General features: G+C 42.6%; 1 protein-coding gene across 1 annotated transcript in view; it reads left to right on the top strand.

The window, feature by feature from the left end:
- The window catches only part of CERS3 (ceramide synthase 3), a gene marked incomplete at its 3' end in the record, with an annotated part of 79216 nt that overhangs the window by 18435 nt on the left and 43075 nt on the right, over positions 1–17706 (top strand). The window contains exons 2-5 of the mRNA XM_080914256.1: positions 5044–5217; positions 8879–8993; positions 14554–14672; positions 16796–16853. Of these exons, the coding sequence (XP_080770382.1) occupies positions 5045–5217; positions 8879–8993; positions 14554–14672; positions 16796–16853 (465 nt within the window). The 5' untranslated portion in view covers position 5044. The remainder of the gene's footprint in view (positions 1–5043; positions 5218–8878; positions 8994–14553; positions 14673–16795; positions 16854–17706) is intronic.

The raw sequence follows: 17706 nt of genomic DNA on the forward strand, positions 1-17706 counted from the left end.
AGTCAGATTTGGATGACCTTGGGACTAGAAGGCAGGCCATGGAACTGAGAAATAACCATGTTTTCTGCACTGCAGCCACTTGTGCAGGAGGCTGTCCGACCCTTCAGGATAGCACTGGCTGCTGCAGCCTTGGATGTCCCAAGGAAAGCATCGGACAAAGAACACCTGCACATAGAATATGATTGTGAAGTGAATCTCAGTGACCTTGTCTCTGACTGGGCCTTCTGAGATGCTAATGAATAGAGGTGTCCCCACCAGCTCCCAGTCTGATAATATTATTGCCACATGTGGATGTGACTTTTCATGTTTTCTGTGGGGACTGAGTACTGACTGACCTCCCAAATGACCTGTGCAGTACACTAGGGTCAGAGAAAGGTGTTGTTACTAGGAAAGCTGCCAGAATTGTGTTAACAGATAATGCAGGGTGTAACCTTATGGGCCTTACCAAGGGGCCAGTTGAGTGGGAATTGTGACTGGCTAAAAGCCAGAAGACGACTCCTATGTCTCTTATTTCTCTCCCCCGGCCCTCCTCCCTCTTACATGATACACAAATGCATGCACTCACATACTATATGTATCTTGAGAGAATACAAAGGAAGGTGGGAAGGCTAGCTAAAAAGAAACTGGATTATTAAAGCCTGTTCATGAAGCCACAGGTTCACGTGTGGAGATCTAGTGGATAGCTTTATACTTGAGGGGCTGTCATCTGATTGAGACACTTCTTCAGAGAAGGTTTTGTTTTTTGTTTTTTTGTTTTGTGGCAGGTTCCAACTATACAGTTTAGATTGGCCTTGAACTTGAAATCTTCCTCTCTGAAGTATCGTACTCTTTTTTTTTTCTTAACATATAATTTACATATTACATTGTTCATTTAAAGTGCACACTTAGATGTTTTTCAGTATATTGTCTGTTGTGTAGTAACACAGATTTTGAATACATTATTACTCACAGAGAAATGCCACGCTCTTCCTTCAGAAGTCACCTCCCTTTCTCTCAAGCCAGTAATGTCCCCTCCACCACTACAGCTCCAAGGTACATTGATGGTTTGAATAGGTTTGGCCCTCATAGTCTCCTGTGTTTGGATGCTTGGTCCATAGGGAGTGGCACCTGAAGAGGTGTGGCCTTGTTGGAGGATGAGGATAGCTGTGGAGGCTTTGAGGTCTCATATATACTCAAGCTGTGTCCAGTGTGGTACTCAGTTTCCTGCTGCCTGTTGATCAAGATGTAGAACTCTCAGCTTCTTCTCCAGCACCATGCCTGCCTACATGCTGCCATGCTTCCTGCCATGATGATAATGAACTGATCCACTGAATTGTAATCCAGCCCCAATTAAATGTTTTCCTTTATAAGAGTTACTGTGCCTGGGGCTCTGACTTCTCTGGGCCTTCAGTGTTTGTTAGGCTCTGTTCTCACGCTCCATGCTGGGACATGTTTCTTTCATGGTCGATAATGCTGAGCATCCCTTCCTGAACTTACTGACCATGTGTGTGTCTCAGGTGAAATGTTTACTCAGATACTTTCTAGGCTGACTATTTGTCTTGCTATTAGTGGATCATAAGGATTTTTGCATATTTGAACCATTTTCCTATGAGACACACTTTCAGGCCCTTTTCCCTGTTCTGTGGGTTCTTGGCTCATGTCCCTGGTGCTGTCCCTGGCTTATGTCCACTGATGCCCAGGAATCTTTCCCTCTGATCTCTCTTGATCCACTTCTGCTCTGTCTGTCATCTCAGAAGACCTGGTGTGAGACAAGATCACCAAGATTCACTCCACTATCATACTGTGGGAGTTGTATAACGTTGGCTCCTACATTTAGATCTGTGCTTCATTTTGAGTTCTTCTTGTCTTTGGTATGAACAAAGGGTCCTAAGAGCCCTGAACCCTCAGTCCTGGGCGTTTGATAGCAACACCCAAGGAAAGGCTGGGGCGTACGCATTGTCTGCGTTTTGTTTTTAAGTGTGAGCTATATTTCTGGAGGCTGTCTTTTTTTTCTGCCCTCTCTGTCTTCTATTAAGCTGTTTCTTTGGCTGGCTGCCTTTACTTGGTGTGGCTGGGCATTAAATTGACTATTGTTTCCAGCAGACTTGAAGCCCTGCTTGCATCCACTGTTAAGGACTTAACTCCTGCATAACTTATAAGCTGCTTGAAAAAAATTGTATTTCTCCCAAGGCAGAAAAAATCCATGTTACTGTGAGTTGTGTTTTAGGAGTGAGCAACTTATTTTGTGTTGTAACTATTAAACAATACTAGGGGGGGAAATCCCTAACTCATTGCATTGCTATTTGCTCCTAGCCCTGGTATTTTAATTATAATCAGAGCCAATAATGCCACAAATCTGTAGAGGCAAACTCCTGGAGAGATATGTTTGTCTTTACATTCATATGTATTTCTGATATGGATGAGCCCAGGCTGGGTAAGAGGATTTATCTTGCACTGATTTCTAAAATCTGTAAGAATTAGAGAACGACTCAAAGGCCTATGCTTATCCTTGCTCTGAGCTGTACCGGGTGTGAAAAGCTGCACAGGTTAGTCTTGGGTGGAAAGGAGGTATGCTAAGGTCAGACTCAGGCCAGAGCCTTGTGTGTGCGAGATAAATGCTCTACCACTGAGCTACGTCCTCAGCCCACACCATGTCTCTTAGTTTCCTCTGTAGGAAACTAATGTCAAATGCCGGAGACCACACTGAGCTCCTCAGTTACTTCAGCAAATAAATTGCTGGCGTTTGTTAATCCCATGTCTCCATCCCGCCCCAATTTATCTATTGTCCCTGGCCTTCTCTGGCTCCGACCACAGCATCTCTGGCCTAGCTGGAACCTCCCTCCCTTTCTTCTCTGCAGGCTGAAAGGCCAAGAGAAGATTCATGTGTATTGGTGGGCATCTTTATTTGACCATATGTGCATGACTTGGCAGCTCAGCTTAGGGAGTACAATGAAATGATAATCCACGCATGAGCTCACCTGTCTCCAAGGGCACAGCTGTGCAGATATGGCTCCTTCTGAATTGGTACTGCTCTCAGCACTAGGCACAAGGTTGTGACTCGAAGGACAGTTTGACCCATGTTTCTGGCTAAATAGTTACAGAGACATATCAGTCTCAGTCTCAAAATGCTGGGACAGAAATGTCCATAGCCTCCGTGGTGAGGATAAAACACGCTGGTGATGTGACGGAGTGCACACCTCCTGGTAAACAACCTCTGGAACTGTTGAAATCTCTGACGGGCCAGTGTGCTCCTGTATGATAATGAGCTGACTGGTCGATGGTGCACTAGGCTGGGCCCAGGAAGGACCAAGGCAGGACTCCAGGCTTTCTGCCACCAACCATACTCCTCAGCTTCTGGGGAGAGGCTTCTGGGGCTGCTAAGAGTTCAGTTCTTTGCCAGTGGCCAGTGGCTTAATCATGCCTATACAATGAAGTTTCAGTAGGAACAGGGCAGCTTTGTAAGAGCTTCAGGTAGTTTAATGTGTGCACCTGTACCTGAAAAAAACACAGACAATCAATGCCCCTCCTATGTCTCTTGTCCTGTATCATTGGTAATAAACCAGTGTAAGCCCATGTTTCCTGAGTCTGGCAAGCCACTCTAATAAAGTAATCATACTCAAAGGAGGCTTTTTGAGCACCCAGACATGTAGCCAGTTGTCAAAAGCACAAGTTAAATAGCTTGAAGCTTGAGGTTGCTGTCTGATCTGGGAGGATTTGGGGTTGAGCCTACAGCAATTTCAGACTTGAGTTGGACAAGAGGTCGGCCAGCAGGTGCCCAGGGCTGCTTGGTGATGGAGAGGAATTCTTGCACTCTTTGCTCACAGATGCTTCTGGGTTGGTTGTTGGGGCAGCAAAGGGACACAAAGGAGCCAAGTCACACTTCAGCCCTGCTTGCTGCCGATCAGCTTCCGCTCCTGCCCTTCTCTCTTCCCCGGTCCACCTCCACTTGCAGCTGGCCATCTTTAGTGAGCATATCCTTGCTGGGACAATGCCCAGCCTTACCTCACAGCACCATGCAGTCCTAGTCTCTATTTTATTTCTCTTTCCTAGTTAGGATTCTCTTTTCCCCCTTTTATTGAAAAGAGATCTTTTCCCACACACATATTCTGCTTCTGGTTTCTACTCCCTCTACGCCCAGTTCCTTCCCGTCTCCCCTCCCACCCTGATCCACCCCGTTTCTGTCTCTCATTAGAGAACAACAAACTTCTAAGGGATAATAACATAGTAATACTAATGATAATAGTAAACAAAACTAACCCACTAGATTTTCACAATTTCTATGGAGCCTAAAAAATATGTATTAAAATTACTCATTTTAAACAGGCTTGCCTCACCTACAAGTCTATTTGGTTCTCAAGATTGGAGCCTCATTTATTAACTACTGTGTACCCCACACCTAGCACAGTGCTTAACAGACAAGAGAGTCTCCATAAATATAATTATTAACAGGAGCCATGCCCAATGGCAGAGATTTGTAATCCTAGCTACTAGGAAGCCAAAGCAGGAGGATCACAGGTTAGAAGTCTGCCTGGGCTGTAAAATGGGTGCAAGGTTAGTCTATGCAATTTAGTAACAACTGACTTCAAAATAAAAGGGGATCAGGCATGTATGTCACTGGTGAGTCCTTGACTAATGGGAGTGAAGTTCTAAGTTCAATCCCTACTACCACAAAATAATAAAAATAGAAAGATTCCTGATATGATGGCATGCATAATAAACCTTGTTGTTTATCTCCCAGGAAATGTCTTGTGCTTGTGAAGTTTCATCTGCATATTGAAACTTTCAGGGTCTTGATTTTTGAAACTTGGAAGTTGTAGAGTCTGATACCCAAAATATGAAGAGGAGCATGTGAAGCTTTGATTCTCCATCCCATAGTCTAAGCACCCTGCGGGCACTAGATACTGCTTTCTTGCTAAACGCAGTGGAAGACAGTGAGAGCCAGTGTCCTTACCCTCCTTATTTTCAGATCCTGCTTTAGGCATTTGTAAGGACAGTATTCGACAATATCACAATTCCAAGTGCTCAGTTTATGAGTCTAATGTAACCTTGTCTTTGTTTGTCTAGAATGTTTCAGAAGTTTAAAAGATGGTTCTGGTCAGAGAGACTCTGGCTTCCTCCGACAATCAAGTGGTCAGACCTGGAAGATCATGAGGGGCTCATTTTCGTGAAAGCTTCCCACTTGTATATCACAATTCCATATGCCCTTCTCTTAATGGTCGTCAGATACTTCTTTGAAAAGTAAGTGGTACTTCTTCCCACCCCACCCAACTTTGCTGACTCTACCATGGTCAAGTAAAGTGCAAGACCTTGTCCTTGATGAGTCTCTTGTTCAGAGTGCACATGAAACATTGTCTGCAGGCTGGAGAGGAAGAATTAGAGGTGTGGATATCATTGCATGCATTCCTTACCCTTAGAGTAAAAATCAAACAAGATCCAGACAGGGTTAATGACGGGAGACAGCCATGATGAATGTGTGATGTGGGCATATGTGGAAATATCACAGTGAATTGCATTGATTTGTATGATTAACACTAATAATAGTAAATTGTGACAGTACTAGAAAAATATTTACTGAAGATGTCTGGAAAACACCAGAAATGTCTCATTAAGGAGCAAACCAACTACCCCTGTTTAGGATAGCTCATTTTTAAGTTATATAGTTGTCCTTTCTTCCCAAGCATAAGGAAATCAGAAAACAATGTTAAATTGCTTTCTCAAAGATACTAAACTTTTTTTTTATTTAATTTGTATAGATATTTCTATATACTGTATTTTTATTCAACCACATATTAACACTGTATTAGTGTTTTGACAAAACAAAGCAGATGCTCATGTGCAGCTTCCGTAGTGGCCTCTGCTCTGAGCGCACACATGAGCTCGTTTGAAGCAGAAAAGGCATATTTGAGTGGCAAGAACTGAAGAGACTAACAACAGGCCTGATAAAGATCAAGTAGTCCAAGATCAAATGCAGCTCAGACCATGTGTTTATAACCTCGCCTGAAGAGTCTGTTTGACCAGTTCTAGTCCATGGACTCACCAAAAGGTTTTGTACAAACAGCAGCTTCCCTGGGGTCAAAAGTGGACTACTGTTGCTCTCAGGAAGAAGAGAACCCTAGTCTACCCTTAAATTGTGGCTCAATGTACTTGAAAAGTCCTTCTCTCTAAAACCATTTATTTTTATTCACGTGTACCTATTATTGATACATTTTCTCTTCCCTTAGAAGTATTTCTTTTTCTTTATGTGTCTGAAACATGTACCTTGGTGTCTGTAGAAGCTAGAAGAAGGCATTGGACCCTCTGCAGCTGGAGAAATGTGGGAAATGGATTGAGGTTCCATGGCAGAGCCACAGCACTCTTGACCACTGAGCCATCTATCTAGCTCCTGTTCTTCCTAAACAGCTATACTATTTACATATGGAGTTTGATTTTCTAAATAATATACAAAGAAAATAAAATTTACCCCTGCACATTCAAATTCACAAATGACATTTTACTGGTTGAACTAGTCTCTATTTTTGAACTTTACTAATTACCATTGAAATTGTCAACTGGGGCCTTTATTTATCTCCACTACAGATGTCCTGTTTTTTCAGTGGGCAGATGTTTCCAGTCTCTGTGAGACAGTGAGACAAAGCGTCCTTTTGGTTGCCAGAGCATCACAGCTGTGGGGGACCAAGTCTCTATGTCTGTGTCTCACTGGCTAACAATAGTGGAGGAAGCAATCCCATCTTTAATCTTAGGGTCATTCTTGCTTCTTCAAGGTATTATGTGTAGCCATTATCTTCTGACTTCTTATCAAGTTAATTCCCAACAAGACATCCTGAGTTCATTCTGTTCTCTCCTTCAGTTTATTTTTATGTGTCTGAGTGTTTTGCCTGCAGATATATTTGTGCGCCATATGTATGCAGTGCCTGAAAAAGTCAGAAGAGGGTGTTGGATCCCCTGATATTGAAGTTACAGATGGTTGAGGGCCACCATGTAGGTGCTGGGATTTGAACCTGGGTCCTCTGCAAGAACAGCCAGTGCTCTTACACACTGAGCCATCTCTCCAGCTCAGTTCTTTCTATTCTGTGATGCTACAGAAGCATGTTTCTTTCAGTGAGACAGAAAGAATATTCGACACGACAGAGAGATCACACCTCACAAATTAAGAAACTTTGTACTTTCCTTGGGATTCTACATTATTTGGTATAAATTAAACCACTTAGACCCTAAATAACGTATTTTCTATTTCTTACAAAATATTTGTGAGCACAGTTTAGATGGTGCAAAACCAATAAGTAATCTGCAGGTGAGAAAACAGGAGGTTAATCCTGAATGCTCGATGGTGCTCAAACAAACGTCATGACAACAGGTTCAAGAATGTTGATTTGAGTGAGGGTCTGTTTGTCTGATGTCTGTCTGTCTAGCTGTTTGTTTGTTTGTTCTGGTTATATAGACTTTTACAATCTCACAGTACAATGTTTCTGATAGTGGATGAGAGTAAGCCAATATCTCCTGGGAATCAAGGACTAGATTAGAAGGTTTACTGTAAATGTCAACCTTCTGGGTTGCCTTCATATACCTTATCCATTTGATACTGGCAGACCATTCATTCATTCATTCATTCATTCATTCATTTAGGTTAAAACTAGTAGTTTCTCATTAGTTTACCTTCTATAAATTCTTTAATGTCTTTGAAATATGGTTTGAAAAAGATCGACTCAAAGTTCAACACTTGAGAACTGGACAGTTTCATGGAAAGAAAAGTGTAGGCCCAAGGCCCAAAGCAGGGGTAGACAGTGTAAATAAAGCCAGGTCGCTTCTTTCTTGCTTTAGTAAGAAAGATCAGATAGTAATACATTTCCACCTTAAGAAACTAGAAAAATAAGGGAGAACGGAAGTTAGAGATACTAACAGTTCTGGTAGGAAATGGGTAGAAACGACTACACAGCTAGTGTGATTTCTGCTGCCAGCAAAGCCACACCCCTGTGGGATCTGGAGTAACCAGGAACCTGACACATATACTGACAGGAATGCAGACTGGTTCAGCTATTTTGGAAAGCAATTTTTCCCCTTTCTTATAAAGCAGTGAACAATTAATTTAACCCTGGTCGTCTTAAAGTTAAATTCTAAATATAATATTTCATCCTAATTCCCAAATCTTGCACATAAATGTATTTAGACTCATGGTGACATAAATTCTAAATTACTTAGTGAGCTCTGTATTCTTAAATTATTGCTTGTTTGTAGGTCTAAAATTTTTCTCTCCTTAGACTTAGATTTGGGGTGTTATTATTATTTTGTTTGTCTGTCTTTTGAGATACTGAAGCCACACTGGAACTCACTGTGCTTCCCAGGCTGGCTCCAAATTCACTGCACTCTTTCTCCTTCACACTCCCAAGTGTTAGGCTAGTTGTTAGCCTCTACATCCAGCTGTCTCCTCAGAACTTTTGGTGGGCAGAGAATGGCTGCAGGTAGCTCTGTTGACAACGTGTATTAGTCAGATTTCCATTGTTGTAACAAAATGCCCCAAAGATTTTAATTTAATAAAGCAGACATAGGTTCCAGTTCAAGGCTGAGTGCTTTAGCTCTGGTGAGAGGTCACAGTGTAGCAGGAGCTTGTGGCAGTACAGAAAGGAAAAGGAGCAAAGACTCCGAGGTCCTAAGATCCCCTTGGAAGAAAGACAATCTTGCAGTAACTTCAGGACTTCCCACTTGGACTACCTCTTGATGGTTTTCCACAGCTCCAACATCACAGACCCTATGGACTAAGCTTTTCAATGTGTCCCATTGGACACACTCAGCATCCTGACTAGAACAATACAAGCAAATGCCTGAGTTTTCCCTGGTACAGCCTGGGTTTTCTGGTATGGGCACGGACTTCTTACTTCTCAAACCTTCTTCTCATATTTTGTAGGTTTGTTGCCACACCTCTAGCAAATGCACTTGGCATTCAAAAGGCACGGCATAAAATTAAACCCAATGCCATCTTAGAGAATTTTTTCAAGTATTCCACAAGTCAACCATCACATGTAAGTAACAATTCAATTCTTTACTTGGAAGACCCCCTTTCTTAATGGTTTAGATATCCGGACTTTGGCTGTACAAAGAAGTCTCCACTTGATCACCAAAGGGTTTCATTCATTGAATACATTGACATTGCTTTGCTCTGTTGCCATTTGCTGAAGCATCACAAATGTGACAAACTATAGATATGTGTCAGAAAGTCACTGGCATTAAGAATTAAAGCTACTTACAGCTGTAGTATCATGCATTAACAATTCTATTGGTGTTGTGGCTTATGCCTGAGGCAGAAGGATTACCATGAATTTGCCCCTGGCTTGGACTATGTGGTGACTCTGGGGAAAACCTTGAGATACATACTAGGCCCGGACTTAAAATGCAAATAAATAATATCATAAATTCATCTTTAAGTTTTTAAACTTGTGAGGAAGGTGTCACCTGATAATTTGATGATTGTGCCCCTATGCAAATACATCATGTGTCCCAGGAAGCCATTGTTCCCCTATGCAAATACATCAGGGTGTCCCAGGAAGCCATTGTTCCCCTATGCAAATACATCAGGGTGTCCCAGGAAGCCATTGTTCTCCTATGCAAATACATCAGGGTGTCCCAGGAAGTCATTGTTCACACTTGCCCTTGTTTTATCCAAAGCCTCAACATACACAGAAACATGTAGAAGCCCTGATTTCTCCCCCAAAATTGAATTTTCAAGAGCGTCCCAATTCTTTCACAATACTAAGTATCCCTGGGTGGTGCCGTGCACTGGTGGTTTCTATCACAAACTCTTTACCCCATAGTTGTGAGGTGTGTCCAGGCCCCTCTGCCTTATTATTTTGCACAGTTAAAATAGGTAAAATATACCTTCTCCCAACGTGGCTCTCCTCCAGCCTGAATAGAGGAAGCTGCCACGTGCCTTTTCTTAATAATCAAGACTGTGTACTACCAACATTTTAGGGGCAAAGTTTTGGGCCATTTAAACTGCATTTGTTGAATTGGGCTGTGCTTATAGGCTGGGGGATTGTCATTGCACAGCAAGGTATGCTGAGGTTTAACACAACATGAGGGTTACAGTGTAGTGTAGCTCGTGGCTGAAGAGCTGTCGATAGCTCCTTCTGCTCTTGGCTTCTGACTTTATTAAACAAGGACAGTCTGACATCACCTGTTTTCTGTTTCCAGGTACTTTAAGTGATCATGGTCACCCGAATGTGTATGTGTGTGTATGTGTGTGTGCATGTGGGTATATGTGTGTATGTGTGCGTGTGCGCGTGCGCACGTGTGCGTGTGTGTGTGTGTGTGTGTGTGTGTGTGTGTGTGTGTGTGTGTGTGTGTGTAGGTACACACATTCTTTGGTGTGCATGAGAAGATCAGAGGACAACCTTTGGGAGTCAGTTCTCTCCTTCTCACCCTAGGCTGCAGAGGTTGAATTCAGGCCATCAGACTGAACCTGATAAGCACATTTACCCACGGAGTCATCTCAACACCTCTGAAGACTAAGATATTTGTAATGATTGAGAAAACTTGCTTCCTGAGGAAAGAAAATGGCCAAGTGACAGTCAAAACAAAACCGGGAAAGAATTAGACTAGGTGATATTTGTAACTGAGCTGAAGAAGGGGAAGCCAGCTGCCACACAATATACAGCTGGACCAGGAGCAGGAGCTCAGCCCATACCAGCCCACGATCCTGCAGGGCTCCTTAAACTCCACCCCAAGGACTTGGTTATTTATCCACAGCATGGGAAAACTTATTTTAAAAGCAAACACTCACAAAGTTGGGGTTGTTCTGGTTTCAACTCCACAAACAGTGAAGTCCAACTTGACATAGGTATAACTCAGACATGTCAATCAAGTGAGAGAAAAGACATCGTAACTCACCCATAGTATTGGCTTTCTCTACCAAACCAAGAAGGTGATGGGAAAGACTGTGATTCCCAGCGTTCCTGGATCACAAAAGGATACACATTTGGGTAGCAGATCCAGACAGCCAGAAAAGCACATATTCTGAAAGGTTCGAGAATGTAGGAAGATAGACTATAACTCAGGAAGGCATAGTCGTGGCACCAGTCAGGACTCAGATGCAGAAACAAACTAATCTCACAAGACCTTCAAGAGCATTGGTCAGCACCATGCTAAAACATGTTCTCCACTTATAGCTTAAGTTTAAAGCAAGTTACTCAGTAGACTAAAACTGTTTCCTATGAAATCAAGTCCTGAGTGTAACCACTACAGTCATATGCTAACCTAGAATTGTATAGAATAGTTAAACCTGTAGGTGACACCTACAGTCATTCAAACAGTTGGCTCCTAGACATTTTAGAGTGACCAGAAGTGTCTGGCTGTAATATGACATTGTCATCTATAAATATTTATGGCCACACATATAGCTCTCTTGATTCATATGCAACCCAGAGCCAAACAAAACAAGTTGGATTATGTGCAGTGTATACTGTATCAACCCTGGGCTCCTTGATTTGCCCTTCTTTTAGCATCCTTGGCACAAAAAAGTAAATGCCAATGACTAATATTTGAGGTCGATACCATGAATTTTGTGTCTGTTGAAAAAGATGACTTTTTAATGTAGACTATCCCAGAGAGTAACACTTGCTTCTTAATTGTCTTTGTTCCAATTCCCATAGCAACTTGAACTCTTTTCTGCATGTTTTAGGTGTCCAGCAAGTGCTTGTTTTGTGTGCTAAGAGAATGGGTCTTGATGGTTTTATGTGTAAGGCTCCTCTCTCTTGAAAAAAAAATATGTTTATGGTGCCAGTATTGCCCAGATGGGCTTTGGGCTAGGTACCTATATCCCAAAACAAGAAAGAAAACACCTACAATATACGTTTACTATGTTCTGGATGAATGTACTAATCAGGTGCTTGTAGAAATGATACAATAGTAACAAAACTGGATTGGTCTAAGATCTGGGAAAATTCCAGAAAGAATGCAAGGCCTTGTTTGCTTTGCTCACTGCTGAATCTCTAACACCTAGCATTGCACCCGGTCTGCTAATAAGGAGAGACTCTTTGCCTATCTCCCAGTACTGGGTGAATAAGATATTTAGATGGTAATCTGTGCTCTAAGGTGTTTTCACTGTAAGGACACAGAATACAGTGCACCAGCTACTCAGATTAGGCCGGTGACAGAGGCACTACAATCAGAATTTGAATTACATCTTGTTTTAGGGAATCAATAGGCTGGTTATTTTAGAAGTAAAGATGTATATAGGTTTCTATTTAGTACATGATTTTCAGCCCACAGTCATTTTTTCTGTTGTGAAGATAAGCTTCCGAGCATTGGCAACATTGGATTCTGTGTATAGCACACGTTCACCTTGTGGCCCTCACCCACCCCTGTAAGGCAAGTAGCAGGTGCTTTTATACCACTCTCTTCAGGGAGTTCAGTGCTCAAGGCTCCCTGACTAATTGGCAGCAGGGTTGAGCCTTTGGTTTTCAACTTCCTATCCTGCCCACCACCTTTGTGTTGGAGTGTCATCCTGCTGTCTTGTTTGACCTGGGGAGAGGCTTTTGCTGTGAAAAACAGAAGCCTAGCTCAGAAAGGCAACATGGCAATGTGGACATGATCTCTACCTCTAGTCTCTGGCCTCACTGTAACCTTTACAAGAGTAAGGTCTTAAAACTCAAGCAGACTGTAACCCACCATGTGCATTCCAGACCAGATCCTCCCTGGAGTGACCCAGCCTGACATGTTCTCCGTAGCTGTGTCTTTCCTCGGGGATACTTTCTGATCCTTAAGCCTTCCCCACTATTCCACTGTCACCTCTAGACAACCATAATGGGGGACCTCCCCATCTTCTCCAGCACGCTTCAGGGCTCAGCTACAGTGTGACTTGCAAAAGCTGCATGCATGAGGCATGGCCAGACTTATCCTGTCTTTCCACATCTCACCAGGCCTCTTTGTCATAATTCCTTGCTGGATTTTAGGACAGCCACATAAGACTGGCCAATCTAGATCTTGAGCTTGTTGTACATGCTGGAAGAACACACTAGTAAGCAGCGACCTGTTCAGTCTTCTCAAAGAAACAACATCAACAACCAGTGATGGTTCCAGAATCCCTGACCTAGAAATAGAGCATTGAATGAGTTGCTTTGTAGTGAGATGATGATTTCAACATGTTCTGGTCTCTGTTGTTTCTTGCCTTCTCATCAGGTTAGTGAAATACAGATCAGCCACTCAGTAAAGACACAGAACCACAGTCACTCTTCTGCCTGTGCTCAGTGTGTAGCTTCTGGTGACTGCTGTTGTCCTGGTTCCTGATTATAACCTGCTAGATGACCAGCAGCCAACTTTGTCAAATTTACCACCCCTCTCCTCACCCAGAGTGCTCATTTGCAGTTGGCCCACATTTACTGTGAAGCTCTGATTTTAGAGGTGGCTTCACATTAAAGACCCAGGACTGTATTTTTTCTCTCTGGAAATGTTAGGGCTTGGTCTCAGCTGGGCCTTGGGGATGGGACCCACTGTGCCACAGCTTGTGTCTTGAGCAGGAAGCTGAGAATTAGCTTTAGGCAATTTGGTTTTGGTTTTGTTTTTATAACAGAATTAGGAGGGCATTTTCTTATATTAAAAGATGAAAGACCAAGAGATCAATGCAACTTAAAAAAAAATCAGATAAAGAACATGTTCCTTGTGGAAGGAGAAAGCATTGGTGACCACAGGTCTACTGTACAGAACACACCTGTGAACACCACTGTGAAACCGTCTGGTCCTCTCGTTCTGTAGTGTTTCTTTTCTGGCTCTAGTGGGCTTTGCATTTTGTAATCTTTGGGCAGTGATCCATCATCCGTGTTGTTTCCTACTTTTAATCATAGCCTGTGAACCATCTGCTTCCCAGAGGAGAAACCATCATCATTATTATACTTTATAATCATTATTTTAATGGTCAGAAATAGTTTGGATTCTTTTGAAATAGACTGTGTACCTGTTTGATTGTGAAGGTGGCTAAGCAGCATCTGCTGGGGGTTTCCTTAGATTATCATCTGTGGCTATCAGAAAGAGTGCATGAAGTAACAGAAAGCCCACGTCTTGTCAACCTGCGACCATTTCCACATTTCCCATAAGCCCTAGCAATTCTCAGGCAAACTTTTGTGTCTCCCTAGGAAATGTGAGGAAATCATGTTTGATTGGCACTGGAAACTCTACTACTCTATCTAGCACCTAGCAGGCCCTAAATAAATCTTTGTGAGTTGGCACACTCAACAGCAACGTGAGGGTTGCTAGTATATAGATAGTCGTTTCTTCTCAGTAATCCACAAGCTAGTTTGGCTTTGGCTTGGGGTCTATGTGTGCGAACGTGATCTCACTAACAATAAAAAGTGAATTCCCTGGCTCACAGTCTTGTGCATGTTCATCTCACCATCCCCTAACTGTGTGACATTTGACTCTGTTCTTTACCTTAGCTTTTACAGATATGCAGAGTGTGTATGTGCTTGTGCATGTGTGTGTGGAGACCATGGTGTGGCCTGTGGAGACACTCCTTCTTCCCCATGTCCTGCTTTTACCTGCTGAGATGCCATGTTGGCTGCTGTTTTCTCATTTATTTCTTCTCTTTTTCAGACTGATGTCTATGGATTGGCAAAGAAGTGTAATCTGACCGAGCGCCAGGTTGAAAGATGGTTTAGAATTCGGCAGAAGCAAAACAAGCCTTGCAGGTTGCAGAAATTCCAGGAATCTTGGTAAGAAGGATAGGAGGCTTAGGTAGCACTGTAGTTTTAGCCAACAGTGTGGCCATGCAGAGCACACCCTGACACTGGAGGAGAAGGCTCCAAATGCATTCTCCATTTTTCATAGGATCTGTCCCCTACCTCACCAAAGGCAAGTTTGGTTTATTGGAATGGTTTCATTAAATACACCTGCAAAGGTAACAAGCGAAAGCACAGAGCACAATCTTACAGCAGCTCAACAAGGGACTTAGTGCAAAATGTCCAATTAGCAGCTACTGAGAGACCCAAGGTTTGAATTCGGGTGTAAACAGTGTACATTGCTAAACAACGTAAGGAAAATGTTTATAATTCAGAAAGGTTTTTTTTAATGAGGAAAAGATGTTACTCTTAACTTTCCTTGCTTCCTTCTCCTCTTCTAGAAGACACGAGGCTCTAAGGTGAACCCAGTGCCTATGCAGACTTTCTGTGCTCAGCCTGAACCCAGACAAACCTTAAGCACATCTTATCTGCTGCTTCTCCTTTCTAGGGCTGAGCTTAGGAAGTCTCAAGACTTTGTCCCATGTCTTCTGTCGTGGTTGTTAGAGCAGAAGATGTGAGAATGCACCTAGTGTACATTCATCAGATTGTCATCTCTGCCCTCTTCTTTATTGAAGGAGCCACTGTGCACAGCAAACTCTGCCTGCATGTGCTTGGAGGCCCTGGAGCTTAGGCACCATACCAGTGGCCATACCTCTGAAGACAAGTGGCTCCTCTCCAGAAGCTGTCATCTGCAAATAATTCTTATGCTACAGTGGGGCCTCATGGGCCCCTCCCCCACCTGAACTGGAATGTGGACCAGCTTGATTTTGCACAGGCCTTATGCTGGGCTGTGAGTTAATGAGTAACTGTGGCTGTGCCATAGAAGAGGACAGTATTTCCAGCGCTCCCATTGTCCACTGGCCCTCTCCCACCATAGTCACTGGGCTTTGTGGCAGGGATGGATACAGGTGCCCCATTTAGGACTCAGAACACCCAGTAATCACTTACAAGTATTAACTGCTGGCTGATATACAAGGAAAGTTTTTCTTTCAATCTTGAGAGCAGCATTAGACTATCGTCTGACCATAAATATTTGGAAGGCATTTCATAGCATGTTCATAGAGCAAACCAACAGAAGATTTCTCCCCAGGGCCTATGCCCCTCCACCAGAGGAGTTTGATTAGATTTATAGGACCAGGAGTGAATTCTTCTCCCACAAGCCACCTGAGGCCTGATTTGTGAGGGAGCGCTTTCTCTTCTTCTTACTTTCTTTCTCTCTTCTCTTCTCTTCTCTTCTCTTCTCTTCTCTTCTCTTCTCTTCTCTCTCTCTCTCTCTCTCTCTCTCTCTCTCTCTCTATCTATCTATCTTTAAGGAACTCTCTGTTTGCTTATAGCTCATTACTTGATGGGCATTTTGTCTTATTTTTATAGTTCTTTAAGTCTTCTGAATAGTCTCCCTGTATCTGGTGTGCACTTGGCACTGAGCTGTCTCTTCTCTATGCTAACTGCAGGGGTTTTGCTGTGCAGAAACCCTTTAATTTTGAATCATCCTCCTATTGGTTCTCACTTTCACTAATGGCTTGAGCTAGACAGTCCACTTGAGAAAGCCCTTGCCTATGTTTATGTCTTGAACTTCTTTACATAATTTTTCCTCTCAATGTCTTCTTGGGTCTCACATTAATATTTTTGATACTTTTTTAGTTGATTTTTATATGGTGTGAGAAATATATAAGCCCCAAATGTGGATTTCCTGATTCCCCAGTACCATTTATGATGGGGCTATATTTTTTCAATGTATTTTTGGTATCTTTGTTGGCTGTATCTGTGACACTATCATATTCCATCTGTTATATGTCTGCTTCTTGAGCAAGTACCACAGTGTGCTTGCTTTTGTGGCTCTGGAGTAGTATTTGAGATCAGGTATTAAGGTGTGTCCAGCATTGCTCTTTCCACTGTTTGGGTTTTTGCACTCCCATGTGGATTTTAGGCTAAGATGAGCTTATTACTTGTTTGACTCTAGGATACCTGTTCTTCAAAGTCTGTTGTGCCAGATTCCCTTTTCCATCACATGGCAATTACTGTTCCAGAGGACTAATGCTTTTCCTTTCTTTTGGCAGCTGGCGATTTACATTTTACTTTATGATCACTGTGGCTGGAGCTATATTTCTTTATGATGTAAGTTGCCATTTTTCACATCTTTAGAATTTATCTTGAATTTTAAATATTTTTACCTACGAATTCAATCAATGCAAATCCTCAAGAGGATAAGAGTCTGTATATTCTGGAACCAAATAAACTGACTATGACTCAAGAGCTCAGATAGAGGTCACTTCAAATTCCATGTTTCCATGTGGTGATGCTTTTCTGAAGTTTCATAGTAACAGAACAAAGCAAATCATAAATGGATACTTTTCAAATGTATCAGTGGAAATGCCAGACAGGCAGGTCACAGCAAAGCAGGGGGATTTTCAACTGCAAACCTAGGTGCCGTATGGCAACATTTTTAACCTTTGGTTGACCGAAGCTAGGGGTCTGTTTGTATATTCCAAAGGACTTCCCTAATAGCCATCAAGATGCTGGGTCATGTCCAGAGGTGGCTAACAAGTGGCCATTAGAAGTAGCTCATTACTCCTCAAGATAAATGGAAATTAGACTCTGACCCACAAGATTCTAAGCTTTCCACAATCTAGTCAGTCAGCTACACACATCATTGCCTGCTTCCCACAAAGCTTCTTTCGCAGATCTTTCAGGACCTACCACTCCATAAGCTAACCAGCTAAAGAGCTCTTATCTAGCATTAGTAGGGCCCAAAATAAGCTTCCTGACATTTTATTGCTGTAATTGTCTTAAAGTATTTTTGCCTTTTCATTTATTTATTTATGTGCCCCCCTTTCTCACTCTCTGTCTCTTGACATATGTATCTGAGGCTGGGCTGGAACTCACTATACAGCCCATGCCAGCCTAAAACTTGTAACCTTCCCCTCTCTGCATCCCAAGTGCTGAGGTTATAGGTATTTGCTACCAATTC

Source organism: Micromys minutus, assembly GCF_963924665.1.
Source record: "Micromys minutus genome assembly, chromosome: 3".
NCBI classification, from domain to species: Eukaryota; Metazoa; Chordata; class Mammalia; order Rodentia; family Muridae; genus Micromys; species Micromys minutus.